Raw genomic sequence first — 19,313 nt, 5'->3', positions numbered from 1 at the left:
GCTGCCTTGCAGTTAAAGCGTTGGTTTGATTCCAATTTCTGGTTCCCCCCACTGTGATACTGCCGGGATATTGCTAAAAGCAGTATAACATTATATTCATCCAATGATGTACAAGTCTACTGTGCTTTCATTACTGAAGAGGTAAATCATTTCACTATAAACTGATGGAAAAGCCATTACCTAATGGGCAGACCAGGGCCTGATTTAAGAAAATAAACCCTAGAGGACATTTTTCAAAAACAAAAACCTTATTTATCCTTATGTTTAAACACACAAACATATATTTTTGCTGGACAAGCTGTATTTTCAGGTAAAAAACTGATTGTCTGGGTTCTCTCCATTCCTGCAAATCACTGTGGTTTAATCTGTGACCAACATCCAAGGTCACTCTAAAATTATATTAATGATGGGTCCTCTTGAGCAAGTACGGATTTATGTCCTTTCAACAATATTCCAATGCTGTAATTCCAGGGGCACCAGAATTTATGGGATTTATATAGAGTTTTAGAAACCAAAACCAGAGATTAAGACGTACAAGTGAATGCTTTAACCACTAGTAAACGTTAACCATTTGATAGTTAAAGGCATACTATAATCACAATCCATCACTGGCTTGCAGATGGTACTGCTGTGTGTCTTTTACAGCCTATGACTTTAGTTACAAGGCTAAAGTCAGTGAATGAATATGGTTTTAGGCTGCTTTTAGCAATAATCCAGCGATATAATGGTGGTGACACTAAAAATTGGCTTAACACGTTCTACCTATGTGGGGAATCAAAGCTAGGTCTTGGGATGAAGAGCAAAAAACGTTCACTACTAAGCTACCCCACTGTCATTACAAGGCTGTAGCTGCAGTAGAGTTGGATTTTCAGTCACTTGAGAATTCTGAACCTAACTGTAACACTAATTTCTAATGAAATTTATGCCAGGAGAAATGTCTGAGCTAGTAGATCTTGGTACAGACTGCTATTAACCTTGGAGATATACCATGATAACATATTCGCTGTATGGAGAATAGTACAATACCTGTAACTGTGATGTCATACATATCTGACGCATCAAGGAAGTATGCGGACAGCACAAACGCTGACTGATGAATGCCGGTAGTTGTTGCTGCAGCAAGCTGGGCTGCATCCATAGGCAGGTTTGTGGAGGTGCTGGTGACAGACCACTCATAGGTCTGTATGGGCAGTCCTATGTCATCACAGTTGAGACACACAACCTCCAGTGCCAGGTTTTCAGATGGGTTCAGCTTCAGTCCACAACCCAATTTACACCTGGAATCAGTTAGATCCAAGAGAGCTCATTTAAATAGTAAGAGCTTAACTAAGCACATCAGAAAGTTTAGAATGTTTTACAGCCAATGCATTATTTTCCCTTCTGTCTCAACATATCTGTAATACTATCAAGAAAGTCTAGATTTCCTCAGGTGCAGGTTCTGAATTCCCCTTCATCCTAGGGCTGCTTTTCAACTTGACTTGACAGAAAGCCTTTGTTTCTATCAAACTAATATTTATTTTACAGACTAAGCATTACTCTGCAGAAAGACAAGTTTGTAGTAACTTTGTAACATTGCACACTGGTAAGATCCACAAGATGTCACCTCACTTGTGGCTGTTGAACTCAGCAATATTAGTTTCAGTTTGCTCTAAGAATAAAATGAAACTAAGCAAGTATTTCACAAGTGTTTGCTAATAACATCAGTTACGCCCACAAAACATAGAAACACCATGAGGCTGATCATAATTAAAACATTATACCAACTGTGTGAGGTTTATGCAGATTGTTTATCCTAAAATTAAATAATTTTTTTAACAAAAGATCATAAAAATATTGACACGGCTCACTGTTTGTTACGAATGATGAGTGCAGAGAAAGGGGCAGCCAGGTAGAGCTGACAAAGTTTTTGATTCATTATCTTGTGCTGTGCTGTCTCTATGCCTTCCCCCCCACCTGGTTGTCCCTTTCTCTGCACTGTAACAAACTGAACTGTGTCAATATTTTTATGATAGTTTGTTAAACAACTTTTATATTTTTAGGAAACAAAATCTGCAAAAACCTCACACAGTTGGTATGATGTAATTATGATCAGCTTTTCATTGAGTATTTTATGCTTATTAGTTTTTGAGTTAGATTGCAATTCATTGGTCCACTTTTGAGCCAAACGGACTAGACCTTGTGTGTCATGATGTTCACTACAAAGCAACTCTAATATAATGTAATAAAGCATTACCTCACAATGATGGATGGTGTTGTTGGATTTGTGATGAGGACACTGATATTTGCTGCTGAGCCTTCTAATCCGAACTTTGTCAGTTCCATAGTCAGTTTGTATGTCTGCCCAAGTGTGAGCAGATCAGATGGTATTGTCAACACAGCTTCTGCGATGACAGACAATTATGGATTGTACAAAGAGTCACCAGCTCATTCACATAATTATCATATTAATGTGAAGTGTATGAATTATTTCATCATCAGATATTTGTTAAAAATCATTGTGCGATGTTGTATTAGCACAGATCTCTTCAACTATCAATCCCAACAACTGGCCAGAGGGTATGAGTTACCCAGTAACTCTACAAAGAGTGGTTTCTCCACATCAATGCCCATTCGTGGTTCACACAGTGAGTGATTTAGTGATTCATAGATGCCAACCCAGTCAAAGTAAACTTAGTCTCAGTGTATTTCGTTACACTCCACCACAGAGTCTAACATAACCTAGTAGAAGGTCGCGTCAGGTAACCTTTGAGCGACCAATGACCGTCCAATCAAACGTGAGACAGTTAAATAGATTTAACAAAACTCAGTTATTTGACCTGCAGTATATACGCTTTGGGGTTTCTGTTGACATGGTTACCATTACCTAATATTTCCATTAGACAACATCCTTGAATATTGCCCAAAACACTATTTTCAGCAACTGTTAACTTACCGTTGTACTGTCATGGTTGTACGTGCACCATGTGCATCATCCGGAACCACGCATACGCTAAATAGCATTCGGAATCGTTCGTACCCGAAAAATAAATATATATACTTTAAGAACTTTTTATTAACATTATAACAACCTAAATCAGTTGTAAGCATGGCTCCCGATAATTTTTCATCATCAGGAGTAATGGAATGGAATTTAATGGCGTATCAGTAACATTGTGTTTCACTTCCTATATGCAATGAAACAGTGCTACTCTTGTGATAACAGATACAACAAACAATAAAACAATACTTCTTCAGACAAATACATCAAATAACATATTTAATTGATTTTGAAATATTTGCATTTTTTTACTGCCATTGTAACATGTATTTTGTGTTGTTTTTTTTTCGCAACGAATATAAGATCAGATGGGTTGGCATCTCTGAGTGCACACTTTATTTTCACCTGCTTTAATGGGTCATATGACAAATTGTCAGCGCAAAGAAGGAAGGGTTGGGGTTGGGGTTGGGGTTGGGGTTGGGGTTGGGGTTGGGGTTGGGGTTGAGGTGTTTGATGTGCACCCCTGCACACGCACGCACACCACAGTGCTCTCTCTCTCATAATTGGTAATATACCCGAGACTGGCAGGGTGCTAGCTGCCCTCCCTCCTGGCCACACAGTGTTATAGAAGTCACATAACCCTCCGTTTTGTGTACAGGACCAGGAAAAACTGAAAACAAAAAGCCAGATTATTATTTGCAATGCAGCTTTTCCCATTGATCACTTGAAACTAATACCACACTTTATGAAGTCACATATCCTCTGGCAATCCTTGTAAAAAGGACATCAAGTGAGATAATGTATAATGTACAGAGGGAGTAACTTTAGTTTTTAGCAATATTCCAGAAATATCATAACAGAGGACACCAGGAATGGTCTTCATACATTGTACCTATGTGGGGAATCAAACCCAGGTCTTTGGCGTGATGAACGAATACCTTAACCACCAGGCCATCCAAACACCACCAAATAATGTTGTGAACAAGGCCACCTCATCTGCAGTTCCAACACTTTAATGACTGCTGATTTGCAAGCACTCTGACAAAACCAAAGCCACATGCAAGTTCTATCCAAAATTTCTTCTATTCCCTCATGAGGCTGATCCATTACTTTTCATTCAAGAGTGCTGCATCCTTTAGTTCATTTTAATCATAATTTTAGCAATTTACAGTGATCTCAAGCAGTTATGTGTAACGTTTCCAACGCTAACTATCTTTTCCTGTAAAAATTATACACACTTAACTGAAAATGACCAACATACATACTGGTATACATTTGTGTTACAACTGTTTTAACCTCTTTCTGTAAACAGAAGTTGTAGAGTAACTGTTTTTTGTTGTTGTTTTTAAGAAAGTTTCTTCCTTTTTTCGTGTATTGTTCTATAAATGTCTAACGTTCTAGTTACTACACTTTCCTTAACATGAATGAACTTTGTATCTTATGTTTGACTGTTCAGTGTCTAGGATATAGCTTGTTTGTACCTGATCTTTGACTGTTCACGAGAATATACGATACACATTGTTTGTACCTGATGGTTGATTGTTCAGAGACAAGCTATAGTCTGTTTGTACATGATGTTTGGCTCTTCCTGAGAATTTCAAATATAGCTCGTTTGTACCTGACGTTTTTCTGTTTAGTGTCTAGAATATAGCTTGTTTGTACCTCATGTTTGACTGATCCAGAGAGTTGGGGTTATAACTTGTGTTTGCATTCAGCACAAGGGGGTGATTTCTTGGCAGTGTTAAGAAAGATGCAGATGGAGACAGAGATGCCACTAATGGTTCTGCAAGCATTTTCAAATAACCCTGAAAGAAGAGGATGAAAACTTTGTCACATCATCTCATTGCACAAACCAAATTCCCTTTGCAACATAGTGTGATAAAACGGCAGAGGTTTTTGTGAACATAAACATATGTCCATGTTGCAGTACCCATAAAACCATGGCAACATGGAGAAATAGCTAATCCCTGATTACATAAGATGGCATAGCCAAGACATGTCTATAATTAGCAAAATTTCGTTCCCATAGCTGCTCAAAATGTAGAAGAAAATGAGCTGACATATTTATGCTTGTTAGATTTATTGTTGATTTATTTCTCAGATGCACCCTGTGTAATAACTTGGTTGCACGTTTCTACTACTGGGTTGCACCAGTGCAACAAAGCACTAAATTGAGCCCTGTACTAGTTACATGAATCAAATAGTTTTTTTGCCTCTAAAAAGTAAACTACATTTTACAGCATTTTTTTTGCGTAGAAATGTACTCAACCTAACCAAAACAGTGACAACCGATGGGAGAGAAACATTTGCCTGTGAACTAAGACTTTGTACTAATTCAGAAGTTTGAGCTGTCTGCAAAACATCTGATTGACAGGTGGCAATATGTAACACATGTTATATTTGGGATTACACTTTCTCAGTAAACTACTGATTCTGGTACTTGTTGGGTTGAATCTCAAATTGACACCCATTCCGCCACTGCAGCTTACATCTTAAATGGCATCACATATTCACGAGTGGCAATAAATTCATAATTCAAATCATAATCATAAACAGTTGATTATAAGAAACAAAACGATTTTGTACTCACACACTGCCGACTTTGGAATTCAGTAGATATGATGCTAAAGACAATCATGACACATAACCTGTTGTAGCCCCGGGGCAGTATCTTGCTGGTGATATGAAGTGATACCCCAGAGGTGTCAGGCAGGGCCACCTTCTGAAAGTCATCTTCAAATCTGCATCTGTTTGGATCACCTATCAAGTCTTTGGATACTGTCCAGTTGTAAGACAAAGCAGTTACTTCCTCACACTCAGAGGAATATGTTGACGTGAAATGCATTTCTTTACTCATAGAGTACTCCCTAGCAGTAAGCAAACTTTCCCCAGTACCAAGGATTTCAACACTCATTGCACAACCTCCAGTATTCAGAACAATGATCGTTACTGTTGAAGAGAAAGTTTCATCACTGACATTGGTGCTTGCTGTGATGTCGTACATGCCTGGTTTGTTAAACTGGTGACTGATGACTTGGTAACCCATATTGTCAGTTTCCTCTGTCAGGAAGAAGGAGGAAAGAGGGTAAGTGGCTCTTTTCGTTGGTGTTATTTCTGACAAGTTTGACGTACACATGTATTTGTTATTGATTGTAAGCTGAATCACATCTTCGGCGGAGGAGCTCCCCTGTACGAGGAACAGGAGAGGATTCATGGCAGTTACATAGATTTCTGTGGACATGAGGAACACATGGACATCTGAAATCAAAGAGTTTCTGTGTGCAGTCACCAGGCATCAAAGAATGTGATTTGACTGAATAATGTCATCCGTCAGCCTTGTAGCAGAGAACTGCACATTGCAAGTGTCCAGTCATTATCATTGCCATCAGCATCATTGATTAGTTGTAGTTTACTTTGGTAAATCTGGCCACAGGCCATTTTATAGTAAGATGTTGATGAGTGCCACCAGTACATGTTGCAATGTTTAAGTACAAGTTATATCTGGTACAATATATATATATATATATATGTGTATAAAACATGTCGGCAATGCAATGAACAATTACCTGTTCTTCATATTAAGAGCAAAGAAAGTAAACTTGGCAAAATTATTAATCATGGATGGAGGTATTTTTAGCGGTAAATAAAAGTTTGCATATACATGCCGATTGAAATTTGTAATAATAACTTGGCAGGAAATTTCTCCTAATATCTTTATTGAATGGACACACTAGACAGACATAGTATTCTGTTTCTACATCTGGGATGATACAGAGTTTTTCACTTTCAGGTATGCCTAATTTTCTACCCTGTGATATAGGATCTCTACCGGATGTACAAATCATCAGTGATCTTACATTAATAACAATGCAGATTAAAACAGAATGCAGCAAGAAGAGGTAGAACAGTCTTGACACAATCAGACTGATAAGGCTCATCGTCAGCTTAGATACCGTTAACCCACTCTATGAATGGGACTTCTCTCAGGAAGTGCTCCGGATGGGCCCACCTGTGACCTGCATCAACACATGAGAAGGTAGCAAACCATGGGCACCAAAATCAATGGGGCGTCAAGAGTACTTGGGATGTAAGCAAGGCCTGTATATTTATCATGTTATTCCTGAATCTTGCAGACAACACTGCTATCAAAAGTGACAGAAAATTGAATCACCAGAATACAATCATTTGCTTTAACACAAAGGACAAGATCTAGAATTTGTCTTAGGTGATATATGGACCCATTTCAAAGAAGTTTAAAAGCATGAAGTTTGATGATGCTCTCGTCGTGTTCAATGCTGTGCCATTGGTGGACCTCAGGGTCAAAGCTACAGGCATGATAAGGATGGTTACAGAAGCAACAAGCCATGCCATCACATCATTTAAGATGTACTGTTTGTGCCAAGGAAGGCCTTCCACTGACAATGTGTTGAATAGTCTCAACAAATTCATTCATAATTTACTTAATCAACACATTCACATTCTCTCAAAGAATCACATGTTAGCAACTGGTTATGAATATGTGATTTATCCTTGGCAGCAAAAAGAAAGCCCTCTGTTTCACTTTAAAGACCAGCCAACTTCACAACTTTAAGACCAAAGTGAAGCAATTGGCTGGATTGCTATACTGTTCCACTCACTATATGTACATACAATGCAGTGTTTTCTCAGAAAGTGTTTGTGACCTGGTGAATGACTTCACCTGGTTTACTCAAATTGCTTTACCATCCGGCAGTACATGCCCATTAGCAAAATCAACCTCGACTTTGATATTATGTCTAACAACCTTTGCATCCTTAAAATGGCAGTGGAATTCCTTGCTTTCATCAAAGCATCACAAGATCAATAAAAAATGTGCAAAAATACACAATAAAATTCTATCATGAAGAGCCTCCATATTATTCAAACCTAGAGATCTTAACTGATTGTAATATATATGGGGTGCCTGGCGCTAATGTCAGACATGATCCTTCTGGTGAGTCGGTCAAGACTGAATGCCTTGCTTTGTCCAGTCAACTACTCCAAAGAAATGGGAAAGTATTTGTGGCTTTGATCTCTAGCATTTTGCCCTGAGCCCTTGATTTTTTTTCTGGCAGTGTTTCAGAAAGATTTGCAACCAAAGGAAAGAATCAGATAACGAACTTTCAGCACCAGGGTCTATAGGTGATTAGACAAAGATATTTTGGGCCATGTTCTCTGCCTTTCTTTGGGGCAAATCCCACAGTTAGTACTATCTATTTTACTAAAATATGTTATACTTTATGGTCAAACAGACAGACATTTAAAAGAGTCTGATCAATGAAATCTGCAGGTGAGCAATGAAATCTATATCATTTGCTACAAAAGTTCATACTTACCATCAAAGCTAATACTAAAGTTTGCTTCACCTGTAGGGTTGATTGTACCTTTGATGAAAAAACAAACAAACAATGAATAAAAGAAACAGACCAATGATAACATGAAACAGATTTTTTTCACAATTGCAATATTTACAACGATATCTAGTTAAATGTCTATGTGTCAACACATACACAGAGCAGGAAACTGAAAATTCACGCCTGGTGTAGGTCTGTACTCATTTCACACTCACAGGCTTAAATACAGGAAATCCTGGTATCTGAGAACAGAACACCTTCCAAACATTTGAAGTATATATCTGATTGTAATGCAAGGGCGATATGTTTACATTGTTAATGTGAAAATGCATGTAAAACAATATTATACTGAGTCATTCTGATGTAGACACAATAGGTCATGACATATGGTATAATTAATGCTGGTAAGAGTAACTTGTTGTCAACCATTCTGTCAGGGCATATGGTGTGTCATGAGCCTGTGTTGAATATTTGGAAAACATTGAGCCAGACTGATAACTAGCTGCTAGCCCAAATTCCAATTCTTATCACATCATATATGCTGCCTAAGAAAGTCATTTTGACCATCAGTCATGCACTTTCTAACCCTTCTAACAGTTCAAATACATGTCAAGCCACAACATATACACCTTTGAAGGTTGGTCAACTCACAGTATGATTTCTTACCTCGTACAATGAAGTTGTAGGTGTCCCATGGCAGTAAGGAGTGGGCAGGTACAGTGAGAGATCCATCAATGCCTACCACAGCTTGTGGTGCTAGTGATGTCACTGGCAGGACCTCTCTGCCATTACGTTCAACCCTCCATGAATATTTCACTGTTCCATAACAATTAGAGCAGCTCACTTTCAAGGAAACCATTTTTGAAGGTGAAAATGTCCCTCCACATCCACTTATGCATCTGAAACAGGCAAACAGACTACTGTTGTTGCAGCTAAATCATAGAAACAAGGCTATTGTTCCAGCTGGAACATAGGTACAAGGCTATTGTTGCAGCTGAAACATTATATTGGTATAAAGACTACTGTTGCAGCTGAAATTAGAACATGAAGTTAGAACATAACTGGGGCAAACAAAGATTCAAACCATTTTTCATACGTTCCTTAATAGAGAAAATGTTGCTACAGAAACCATGTCTGACTACAATTTTGTAAAACTAAGTAAATTTGCACCTTTTGACTGAAGAACCACTGTCAAGGCCATGGCAGTTTGCAGCCCCATCTGAGAATATTTCATAAAGCTACAGTCATTACCTCAGAAATATGATAATCTGGAAACATTTAAAAAGTCTTTAATAACATTTTTGGATAAATGTTAAACATTCGGTAAACAGATCAACTAAAAGATTTCTCAAAAATCCTCTAATGTGTAACAACTTTCTTTCAGACACAAACCTGATATTAAAATGAAGACTGACAACACCAGTGGCCATCACCAGGACAGTGTAGTTGCTGCTAGTCACATTGTCGGAGTCTAGGGTCACGGTGAAAGAGTAATTCTGACCCACAGTCAAATATCGGCCTTCTATCCTCAGTACTGGGTCTGAGCAGACAGCAAAGTTGATCTTACACAAAAGTAACTTTACTTCTCAAACATCTCTAGAATAACTGTAAATTCTTGGGAGAATGACAGTTTTCTTTTTACCCTAAAATATGGTTACAAGTTCTCCACATTATGGATGGATCCTTTAAGAAAAAATACCAACAAAAAACCCAAAAAACCAAAACCAAACAAACAAACAAAACAATATCTAACATACAGACAATGCAACTTATCAATCAATCTTTTTTAAGGATCTGATGAGGCAAAGATTTAGAGTGTAAGTGAATGTATCAATTAGCAACTTAAAAGGTGCATAACCTTGGAATTTCCCCAAAATCCAATTATAGCAACATTTGTCACTAAACTTAAAGTGATGTTTGCCCATCTTACCTGTGTGAGGAATTATTTCAGTGTCATTTCCAACACCAGGCCACACCTTAGGCACACAGTCACATGACTGACCATCCATTTGGCAATGCCATGAAAACCTGAAGTTAACGTGTCAGTTCAGGTGTCAGTTCAGATCATAACTTATATAACTTTGACATACACAGAATGTTTTACACAGCGTAAAATTCAGATTCTGCCATATATAGTTTGTGCATTTTATCTTATGCATGTGAACTAATTGATGAAAAAAAGAAGAAGCAGCGTCTATGCACAGATTGAGTATAACTTTTCTTGTACTGATAATACCTCACTGTAGTGTGAAGGCCAACATTGGGGTTATAGCTGGAACTGGCATTGAGGACAAGAGGAAGATTGCTGTCATGGATCACATGTGTGACACTGGGGGACATCACAACAATCAGGGGCTCGTTTACAACCTGGAGAAAACCCTGGAATGAATAAAAATAGAAGAAAAATATGTGAAATACCCTACACAAAACAGAAAGCAACATGAATGTAGTAATGAGAACAATTACTCACATAAAGAGTCCTGGTGCCCACAGAAGAATGGGAGTCATGCTTTTCAAAGGTCACACCTATTCTGTAAAATCCCTGAGATAAAGCCCCTGCAGAGATGTGAAGAACTGCACTTGTCAAACTGCCAACAACTAGGGTCACATCTTCAAAATCCTCCTCTCTGTAACACATACTGGTATCACCCTGTCTGTAAGACTTCACAGTCCAGTTGTAGTTCTGGGAGGTTAACACACAGGAAACTGTACTGGTCAGGCTCAAGTACAAATCACGGCTTCTAAAGTACACAGGAGCACCTTGAATACTCCTGGATGTTCCATTTACAATGGTGTCATTAGTACACTGGCCAATCTCCATCTTCTCATACACTACATCCAGTGATGTTATAGACAGACTGGGTGTGGGGCTAGATGTTGATGCATTGATGATCAAGTTGCCATCCCTTCCCAGATGTCTCCCAAACAGAGCATATTTCAGACCCTCTGTGGATGGAGACAGTAGAAAGGTGGAGAGAGGGTAGCTACTTCTGGCTGATGGTGTGAGAGTCTGAAGGACGGGGTTGCAGGAGTCTTGTCCACTGATGTCCACTGAAGAGGAGGAAATGGAATCATTGACCAGCAGCAGGAATGTTACGTAGCTGTCTACAGGGACGGAGCTGCTGTTGCTGTTGGACGTTAGGTACATTTTGTCCTCTGGAATACAAATATCCTGCCATAATGGATTCTGTGAGATAATGTTCAACATCTAAATAACTTAACCTCATTCAGTTGAGTCCTGCAGCCACGTATGCCTTTAAAATTGCAGATACTTTCAAAACAAACTTAAAAATCATAGGCTTCAAGTACTTTCTACAATACTGCCAACAAAGCATAACAAAATGGATGTAGTAGAGCCAGACAAACAGCCAATGCAATGACATGTTTAAACTTTCCGTCTATTTTTTACAAGTTAACTGATGATAATATTCTGTTCAAACATTGTCATCAGAGGTGTTTTTGTTTCTTCTCAACATAAACTCTTAGAATGGCACCTACACCCCCAAACCATGCAGCCTTCTCTTTGACTGTGCCAAGTCAGATTTCGTGGATCTACTTAGATACTGACTAGGTACATGGCAAGACTCACACCTACCTCTAGCTGGTATCACATGGAAAGCAGAACCCTCAGCTGAAGATTTAGCCATGACTAAAATAGAAGCATTCATCAAGAATATAAACAAAAGAATTCAGTTTCTCTGCGGGACAATTTACATATACTCAGAAAGCATAATTCAGTTTAGTCAACATAAGTTAGCATCATGCCACTACATGTTATATTTCAGTTATTTAGCAGCATTTCAGCTTCATGTGGTGGAAATACCCAAAGTGATCCAGATCATAGTCCTTTTCCACTTTTGTAAATCTAAGTGTTATGGACCCTCTACAATCACAGTGTTACTGTAAATCATGAAATTAATGCGAGCATTTTATTAATGCGAAAAATGAGTCTGTACATGTGTCGCATTATTAAAATGACGCATTTAAGTCTGGGGGTGTACTTTTGAATAAACATCAGAAAACGGATATCTCTTCTTGTCTTTATCATGTTTTATTGTCTTCAATACAATCAATACAGAATGAAACAACAATTTAGTCATCTTGTATAACATTAACTGACAATCGAGCACTCATTTCATTGACACTACTTGTTCATCGGCAAATTTTCTCACTAAGCAGAAGTGTTGACACTACACACTACACCAGTCAATACAGGTCACTTCCTCATCACAGGTATAACAAGTCAGTTATCACTGGTTACAGTAATCACTGTCAATTGTTCAAAGTCATTGAAGCACACCAGCCAGACCGGACATTCTCCAGCCACACAGGATCGTTTCATGATCTTTGCTCACCTTTGCAATCGCGGCCTCCATCCATTTGGCATGCAGAGGCTTCATCACACTTAAGTCTTTGAAGGGCATTTAGAAGTGAAATGCATAAGAATGAAGATTTATGGATATCAACTTCTTTATATAAGAACACAACGTTTCGGAGTTAATGCTTACTCCTTCATCAGGTGATCTCTCAATCACCTGATGAAGGAGTAAGCATTAACTCCGAAACGTTGTGTTCTCATATAAAGAAGTTGATATCCATAAATCTTCATTCTTATTCATCACACTTATTCGTAAGTCCACATGTGTGTCCTTTTTGGAACCTGTCAAATTGTCTGACACCTTGTTGGCGTACCAATTAATAAATTGCTTCTTCATGGCTACCTTGAATTCACCATTCACCGACAAATCCATGGGCTGTAACTCTCCTGTGCATCCTGCAGGCACAAATCTTACTTCAAAATGTTTTTTTTTTCAATCGATCCAGGACATTTTCACACCTGTGCGCTGCGAAGACATCAAAACTCAATAACGATTTTTGTCTCACTCCAAGTCCAAGTTGTTTTTTAACTTTCTTTGTGTGTGGGATTAGCACATTGTCTATGTAGGTAAGCATAGTTTCCTCTGTGCTCCAATGAGTCATGTGCCACTCCTCTGGAAAGTTGTGATTGGCCTGACACTTGTTTGTGGTACCCTGGTAAATAACTTGCGGGGGGGAGTAAGATCCCTGAAGTGGAACTGCCAAGGACCATGGTGATTTCCCGTTTGTCTTCCACTCCGACTACGTCCACTTGTTTTGCACCCTGTTGTGTTAACGTCCAGCCTGACACAGGCACAATTTTGACACCGGTCTGGTCAAAGTTTATGACAAGGTCGGCTGGAATCGACTTTGACTTGACTGTCTCCCCTACCGCTTTGATGAACTCTTCCTTCTTTTCGTCAAAATCAACTGGGAGTTTCCTGGCTGCTTTAGTGGCCTTCCTGACCCGTGAAGGTCCCGGGGTAGAATAGGCCTTCAGCAACCCATGCTTGCCATAAAAGGTGACTATGCTTGTCGTAAGAGGCGACTAATGGGATCGGGTGGTCAAACTAGCTGACTTGGTTGATACATGTCATCGGTTCCCCATTGCGCAGATCGATGCTCATGTTGTTGATCACTGGATTGTCTGGTCCAGACTCGATTATTTAAAGACCGTCGCCATATAGCTGGAATATTGCTAAGTGCAACGTAAAACTAAACTCACTCACTAGTGGCCTTCCTTTTCACAAACTTGTAGCGATTTAGGAATGAAATCGACCACGATCGGTCTAGCTTAATGGGACCTCCATTATCTTCAAGCAAAGTACGGTTCTCATGTAACACTATGCCCCTAACAGTAGCCAAAATGATGTTTCGATTGACAATTCCACCCGCCGCTCTGAACTCCTTCACGTGTTCATATACAAGTCTGTCCAACTCCCCTAGCAGTAATGGACGGCCACCTGACTTATGGTCGAGTTTGGTGATGTCTTCATCAGGCTTCACTTTACTCTTTGCAACGATGTATGCTTTCTTCATAACACGAACGGCACTTTCCCCTAAATTAACGTCTGACACCTTACTAAAGTGCTACGTTGCACGTGTGTTGCCATGGTCCACTGCATACTTGGCAATCTTGGCTCTTGTCTCCGGTGAATAGTGGTTGTTGATTCTTTTCCTCTTCACACCTCTGCGAGATGTAATAGCATCAGGGTTGTATTCAGATATCTTCATGATTTCTTTGTTGGCCGACTCCATTTGCGAGGCTTTTTCAGGTGTCTTGGCTGTCGCGGGGTCTGGAAGGCCAACAGGCTGGCGCTTGGTCATGGTAACGAACTTCAGCATGATTTTGCCGTTGTGACATTGCACAATTACAGAGGTTTTTTATATGTTAACATGTGTCACCTCAAATTAATTTAAGCAAATCCTTTCAACAGAAGTCTTTCAAGTCGGATTACATTTTTAATTGTTGTCATAAGACAAGTAGTAGCAAGCAATCACGTGATCAAACATGGCAGCGTAATCAAAACATCGTCAGCTCCATTCCATTCAATGCTTAACAAGTTCAATTCAGGTCACTACTAGTGTGTGGTAATAAGAAATGAACTTCAAAGAATCAGGGTGTTGCATTTTCTGATCAAAACAGCTACCTGAGCTCGCATTAATTTAATGACGCATTTTAGACAAGACCTTTGCACTCGCATTAAATTCATGACGCATTCATTTCATGATTTACAGTATATCTGTCATAAGTCAATGTTAAAGTATGGCTGAAGGGGTCATTGACACAGGTACTACAGAAATGTACCCCAGGTACCTTTCTGTATTCAGAAATGGCCAATGTAAATGTACAGAAACATACCCGGTATAAATGGACATCACATCATAGCATGAGACTTCTGATCAAGAAGATGATGATTTCCCATGCTCATTTATGACAGCTGTTAGTGGGAAGGATTTGGAAACGGTTCTTTCAGGACATGCAAAACTTTAAAAAAGTTTCGCTCCTGAGAGCAGCGCTGGATTTGTGCAGAAGTATGTCACCCTCATTGTTGACAGCCAAGATGAGGAAGACTTTCAATTTTCTGTAAAACGGACTACAGGGGATGTCATGCTCAAAAGAAATTGATTGTCTGATATTTCACAACTGACAGCAAAAAAGTAAGGACGATAGTTCTTCCTAACAAAACCACACTGCCGTATCCTTTTTTTCTGGGGTTTTACAGGCAGGAATAAAAGTATGCATTTAAGAAATTGGTTCGCTGCAATGCAGAATGGGATTGTCCTGGGTTACAGTTCTGAACATTTACTTTGGCTAAGGTAATTTCTGTAGTACCTGTGCCAATGACCCCTTCAGCTAAAGAACAAGAGCTATGATCTTTTCTATTTAATCTCATGTCAGCCCAGTGGACTGTGGTTCAGGAGCAGGGGAATCTAGGATGTCAACTCAATATCACAGGTTTCTGGTATCCCATGGCAATGTAGCGAGTTGCAGGAACTTACATGAACAGTTCCTTAATCAACATGAACATGTTATGATGTGATATATATCTGTCATGAGAATACATCAAACAACATTGTTCCCTGTTCCAATCTTTGTAGATACTGTTTTCACCTGTGACACTGATGTTGTAGACCTCAAATGGGTTGAAGAAGTATCCAGGTAAAGTAAGTGATGTCTTATCACTGTTCAACACAGCATGACCCTCCCAAATCTGAGGAGGCAACAACCCCACTTGGCCTTTGTGTATGCCCCATGTGTTGTTGATACTGCCCAGTCCTTCACAGTTAGAGCAGGTTACTGCCAGGGTCACAGACTCTGTAGAAACTCCCATTGATGAATAGCTGAAGTGGAAACGGACACATTCTAATCTGCAGACAATTCACCTGCACTTACGGACATCTTGTCTACAGCATCTGGGTTTATTTGGTTTGTAGTTGGTCGCATCGAGACAGAAAAGATAACTAGCACATCCCACTTACTTGATCTCCAGTTGCAGGCTGACAACACCAGTGGCCGTCACCAGGACAGTGTAGTTGCTGCCAGTCACATTGTCGGAGTCTAGGGTCATGGTGAAAGAGTAATTCTGACCCACAGTCAAATATCGGCCTTCTATCCTCAGTACCGGGTCTGAACAGAATGTAAACAATGTGTTTTACCATATATTTCTTGATTAAATATCGTTGGAAAATAACTATGGATAATCCTTCAGAAAATCAGTTTTCTTTATTAAATAAAATATTGTTATCAGTTCTTTATATTCCACATTGATGTCTTGAACAAAAACTTCCATATGGTTTGGAACCCATACAAGCAATGCATCCAATCAATCAATCTCATTTTATGGTTCTGACAAAGGGACAATTCAGAGTGTATTTTGTATGTTGTGTATGTTGTTTGAGCTCGAAAGAAGGGAATTCTTCAAGAAAGCAAAACAAGTATGGAGAGTTGTCACCACAGTATAAACAAGGTTTGCCCATCTTACCTGTGTGAGGAATTACTTCAGTGTCATTTCCAACACCAGGCCACACCCTAGGCACACAGTCACATGGCTGACCATCCATTTGGCAATGCCATGAAAAGCTGAAGTTGAACAGTCCCAGTTATAGAAATAGCCTAGGCATACACAAAAATGACTTACAAACATGCTACAGCATATATGTACTACCTTTCTAGAACCAACATATATAGTTTGTGTTTACTTATGCATATGGAAAGAATTGCTGAACCCAAAGCAATCCCAACTGACAGACTGAGTGAGTTGACATATATTTCTGTACTTATTGTAGTTGGGAAGCCAACATTAAGGTTCTTATGCATATGAAAAGAATTAATGAAACCAAAGCAATGCGAATTCTCAGACTGAGCTGACATATTTGTGTACTGATAATACCTCATTGTAATGTGAAGGCCAACATTGGGGTTATAGCTGGAACTGGCATTGAGGACAAGAGGAAGATTTCTGTCATGGATCAGATGTGTGACACTGGGGGACATCACAACAATCAGGGGCTCGTTCACAACCTGGAGAAAACCCTGGAATGAATGAAAATAGCAAAAAATATATGTGAAATACCCTACACAAAACAGAAAACTTCATTCATGTTATAATGAGAATAATTACTCACATAAAGAGTCCTGGTGCCCACAGAAGAATGGGAGTCATGCTTTTCAAAGGTCACACCTATTCTGTAAAATCCCTGAGATAAAGCCCCTGCAGAGATGTGAAGAATTGCACTTGTCAAACTGCCAACAACTAGGGTCACATCTTCAAAATCCTCCTCTCTGTAACACATACTGGTATCACCCTGTTTGTAAGACTTCACAGTCCAGTTGTAGTTCTGGGAGGTTAACACACAGGAAACTGTACTGGTCAGACTCAAGTACAAATCACGGCTTCTAAAGTACACAGGAGCACCTTGAATACTCCTGGATGTTCCATTCACAATGGTGTCATTAGTACACTGGCCAATCTCCATCTTCTCATACACTACATCCAGTGATGTTATAGACAGACTGGGTGTGGGGCTAGATGTTGATGCATTGATGATCAAGTTGCCATCCCTTCCCAGATGTCTCCCAAACAGAGCATATTTCAGACCCTCTGTGGATGGAGACAGTAGAAAGGTGGAGAGAGGGTAGCTACTTCTGGCTGATGGTGTGAGAGTCTGAAGGACGGGGTTGCAGGAGTCTTGTCCACTGATGTCCACTGAAGAGGAGGAAATGGAATCATTGACCAGCAGCAGGAATGTTACGTAGCTGTCTACAGGGACGGAGCTGCTGTTGCTGTTGGACGTTAGGTACATTTTGTCCTCTGGAATAAGAAAACAAGCCAAAAATTGTGAGGAAAGGTCACTGTTACATCCTGGCCCTGACACCCAATTTCAGGTGAACAACAATTAATAATGCTTACACTTGACAAATTACAAAGTCTGTATAAAACTCTAAACACACCTTTCCTATAAACAAAGAAGTCATCACTCAAATCAAACGAGAGTTAAATTTGATGTTGGCCATGTCCCTGAGTCCCTGATCTAATTTTCTTAATAAATTAAGTACATCAAAATATCCCAGGTATCCTAAATTTGCTCTGTAACATTCTGACACAATAAAGACTTTAAGATTTAGAACCCAATTCTGTCATGACAAACATAACATACAATCTCAGGACTGCTTACAACATACTCATGCCTGTATTATGCACAAAGACTTCTTGTTCACAAAATCCTTTATAAAACCGTAGAAAAAAATGGAGACACAACAAAGGAATACTGAAACCTTTCTGTTCTTTGATGTGGCCATTCATGTAAATTTATAGGAGTGGGCATTGTCATCACTTAATCCTTTTCATGAGAACATAATATTGTATAGTATAAATGTATATAGTATAAATGAAAGGTATAAATGGTTTACCCAAACATACATAAAACATATGCTTAATTCAGGAAGCTTATAGACTGCCTTGAAGTTTGTGTTGTTTGTGTTTTACTTAAACTTTACCTTTGAAGGACCATGATACGCAGAGTAAACTGATATCTTACTGCTCTTATAAAGAATGGACTCTCTCACAGGGTATTTAAGGAAGGGGTACCACTGCATAAATCAGCAATAAATGTGCATATATGTTATACAAGATTTTCTGGTACATAACAAAACATGCACACTCTCATTCACAAACAATCATGCAACTACGCACATGAAATTCAAGTAATTACTGGTAACTGGTACTCATTTTAGTAGATTTCTTCATAATGACTAGAATAATTGGATCCTCCTAACCAAGAATGAGTGAGTGAGTGAGTGTTTGGTTTTAAGCAACTTTCATCAATATTCCAGCATTACTCAGCCACACTCCACATGCATGGAGGATAAGAAACTTCAAGTAGGAAAATCACATGAATTTGCCTACCAAGTCGTAATACATACCCTTTGATGAAATAGAGCACACTGCTTCATTGGAAAGTGAACCTGCAACTATAAAAATTCAAGGTACATTTCAAAGTGGCAAACATATATCACAGTATCACAAAATAAGCATATGGCTGTGGCAACAAAGAACACATGGACAGTATGCTAACATCCTGATAAAGTATTGGCACTCTCTGTC

The 19,313-nt window shown here is 39.1% G+C and overlaps 1 protein-coding gene across 1 annotated transcript in view; it reads right to left on the bottom strand.

Moving 5' to 3' along the window:
* LOC137278937 (polycystin-1-like) overlaps nt 1-19,313 on the bottom strand; it is a 54,527-nt gene that overhangs the window by 18,582 nt on the left and 16,632 nt on the right. Inside the window, exons 11-28 of the mRNA XM_067811437.1 lie at nt 17,335-18,077; nt 17,100-17,242; nt 16,692-16,789; nt 16,189-16,336; nt 15,821-16,050; nt 14,316-14,501; nt 11,945-11,998; nt 10,820-11,505; nt 10,586-10,728; nt 10,280-10,377; nt 9,742-9,889; nt 9,016-9,248; nt 8,332-8,379; nt 5,568-6,235; nt 4,640-4,782; nt 3,553-3,647; nt 2,234-2,381; nt 1,027-1,277 (exon numbers count right to left, since the gene is read on the bottom strand). Of these exons, the coding sequence (XP_067667538.1) occupies nt 1,027-1,277; nt 2,234-2,381; nt 3,553-3,647; nt 4,640-4,782; nt 5,568-6,235; nt 8,332-8,379; nt 9,016-9,248; nt 9,742-9,889; nt 10,280-10,377; nt 10,586-10,728; nt 10,820-11,505; nt 11,945-11,998; nt 14,316-14,501; nt 15,821-16,050; nt 16,189-16,336; nt 16,692-16,789; nt 17,100-17,242; nt 17,335-18,077 (4,263 nt within the window). The remainder of the gene's footprint in view (nt 1-1,026; nt 1,278-2,233; nt 2,382-3,552; nt 3,648-4,639; nt 4,783-5,567; nt 6,236-8,331; nt 8,380-9,015; nt 9,249-9,741; nt 9,890-10,279; nt 10,378-10,585; nt 10,729-10,819; nt 11,506-11,944; nt 11,999-14,315; nt 14,502-15,820; nt 16,051-16,188; nt 16,337-16,691; nt 16,790-17,099; nt 17,243-17,334; nt 18,078-19,313) is intronic.

The sequence above is a fragment of the Haliotis asinina genome, chromosome 3 (genome assembly GCF_037392515.1).
Source record: "Haliotis asinina isolate JCU_RB_2024 chromosome 3, JCU_Hal_asi_v2, whole genome shotgun sequence".
Taxonomy (NCBI): domain Eukaryota; kingdom Metazoa; phylum Mollusca; class Gastropoda; order Lepetellida; family Haliotidae; genus Haliotis; species Haliotis asinina.
Note: the sequence above shows the minus strand (reverse complement) of the source record. Positions and strands in the feature narration are given on the sequence as shown.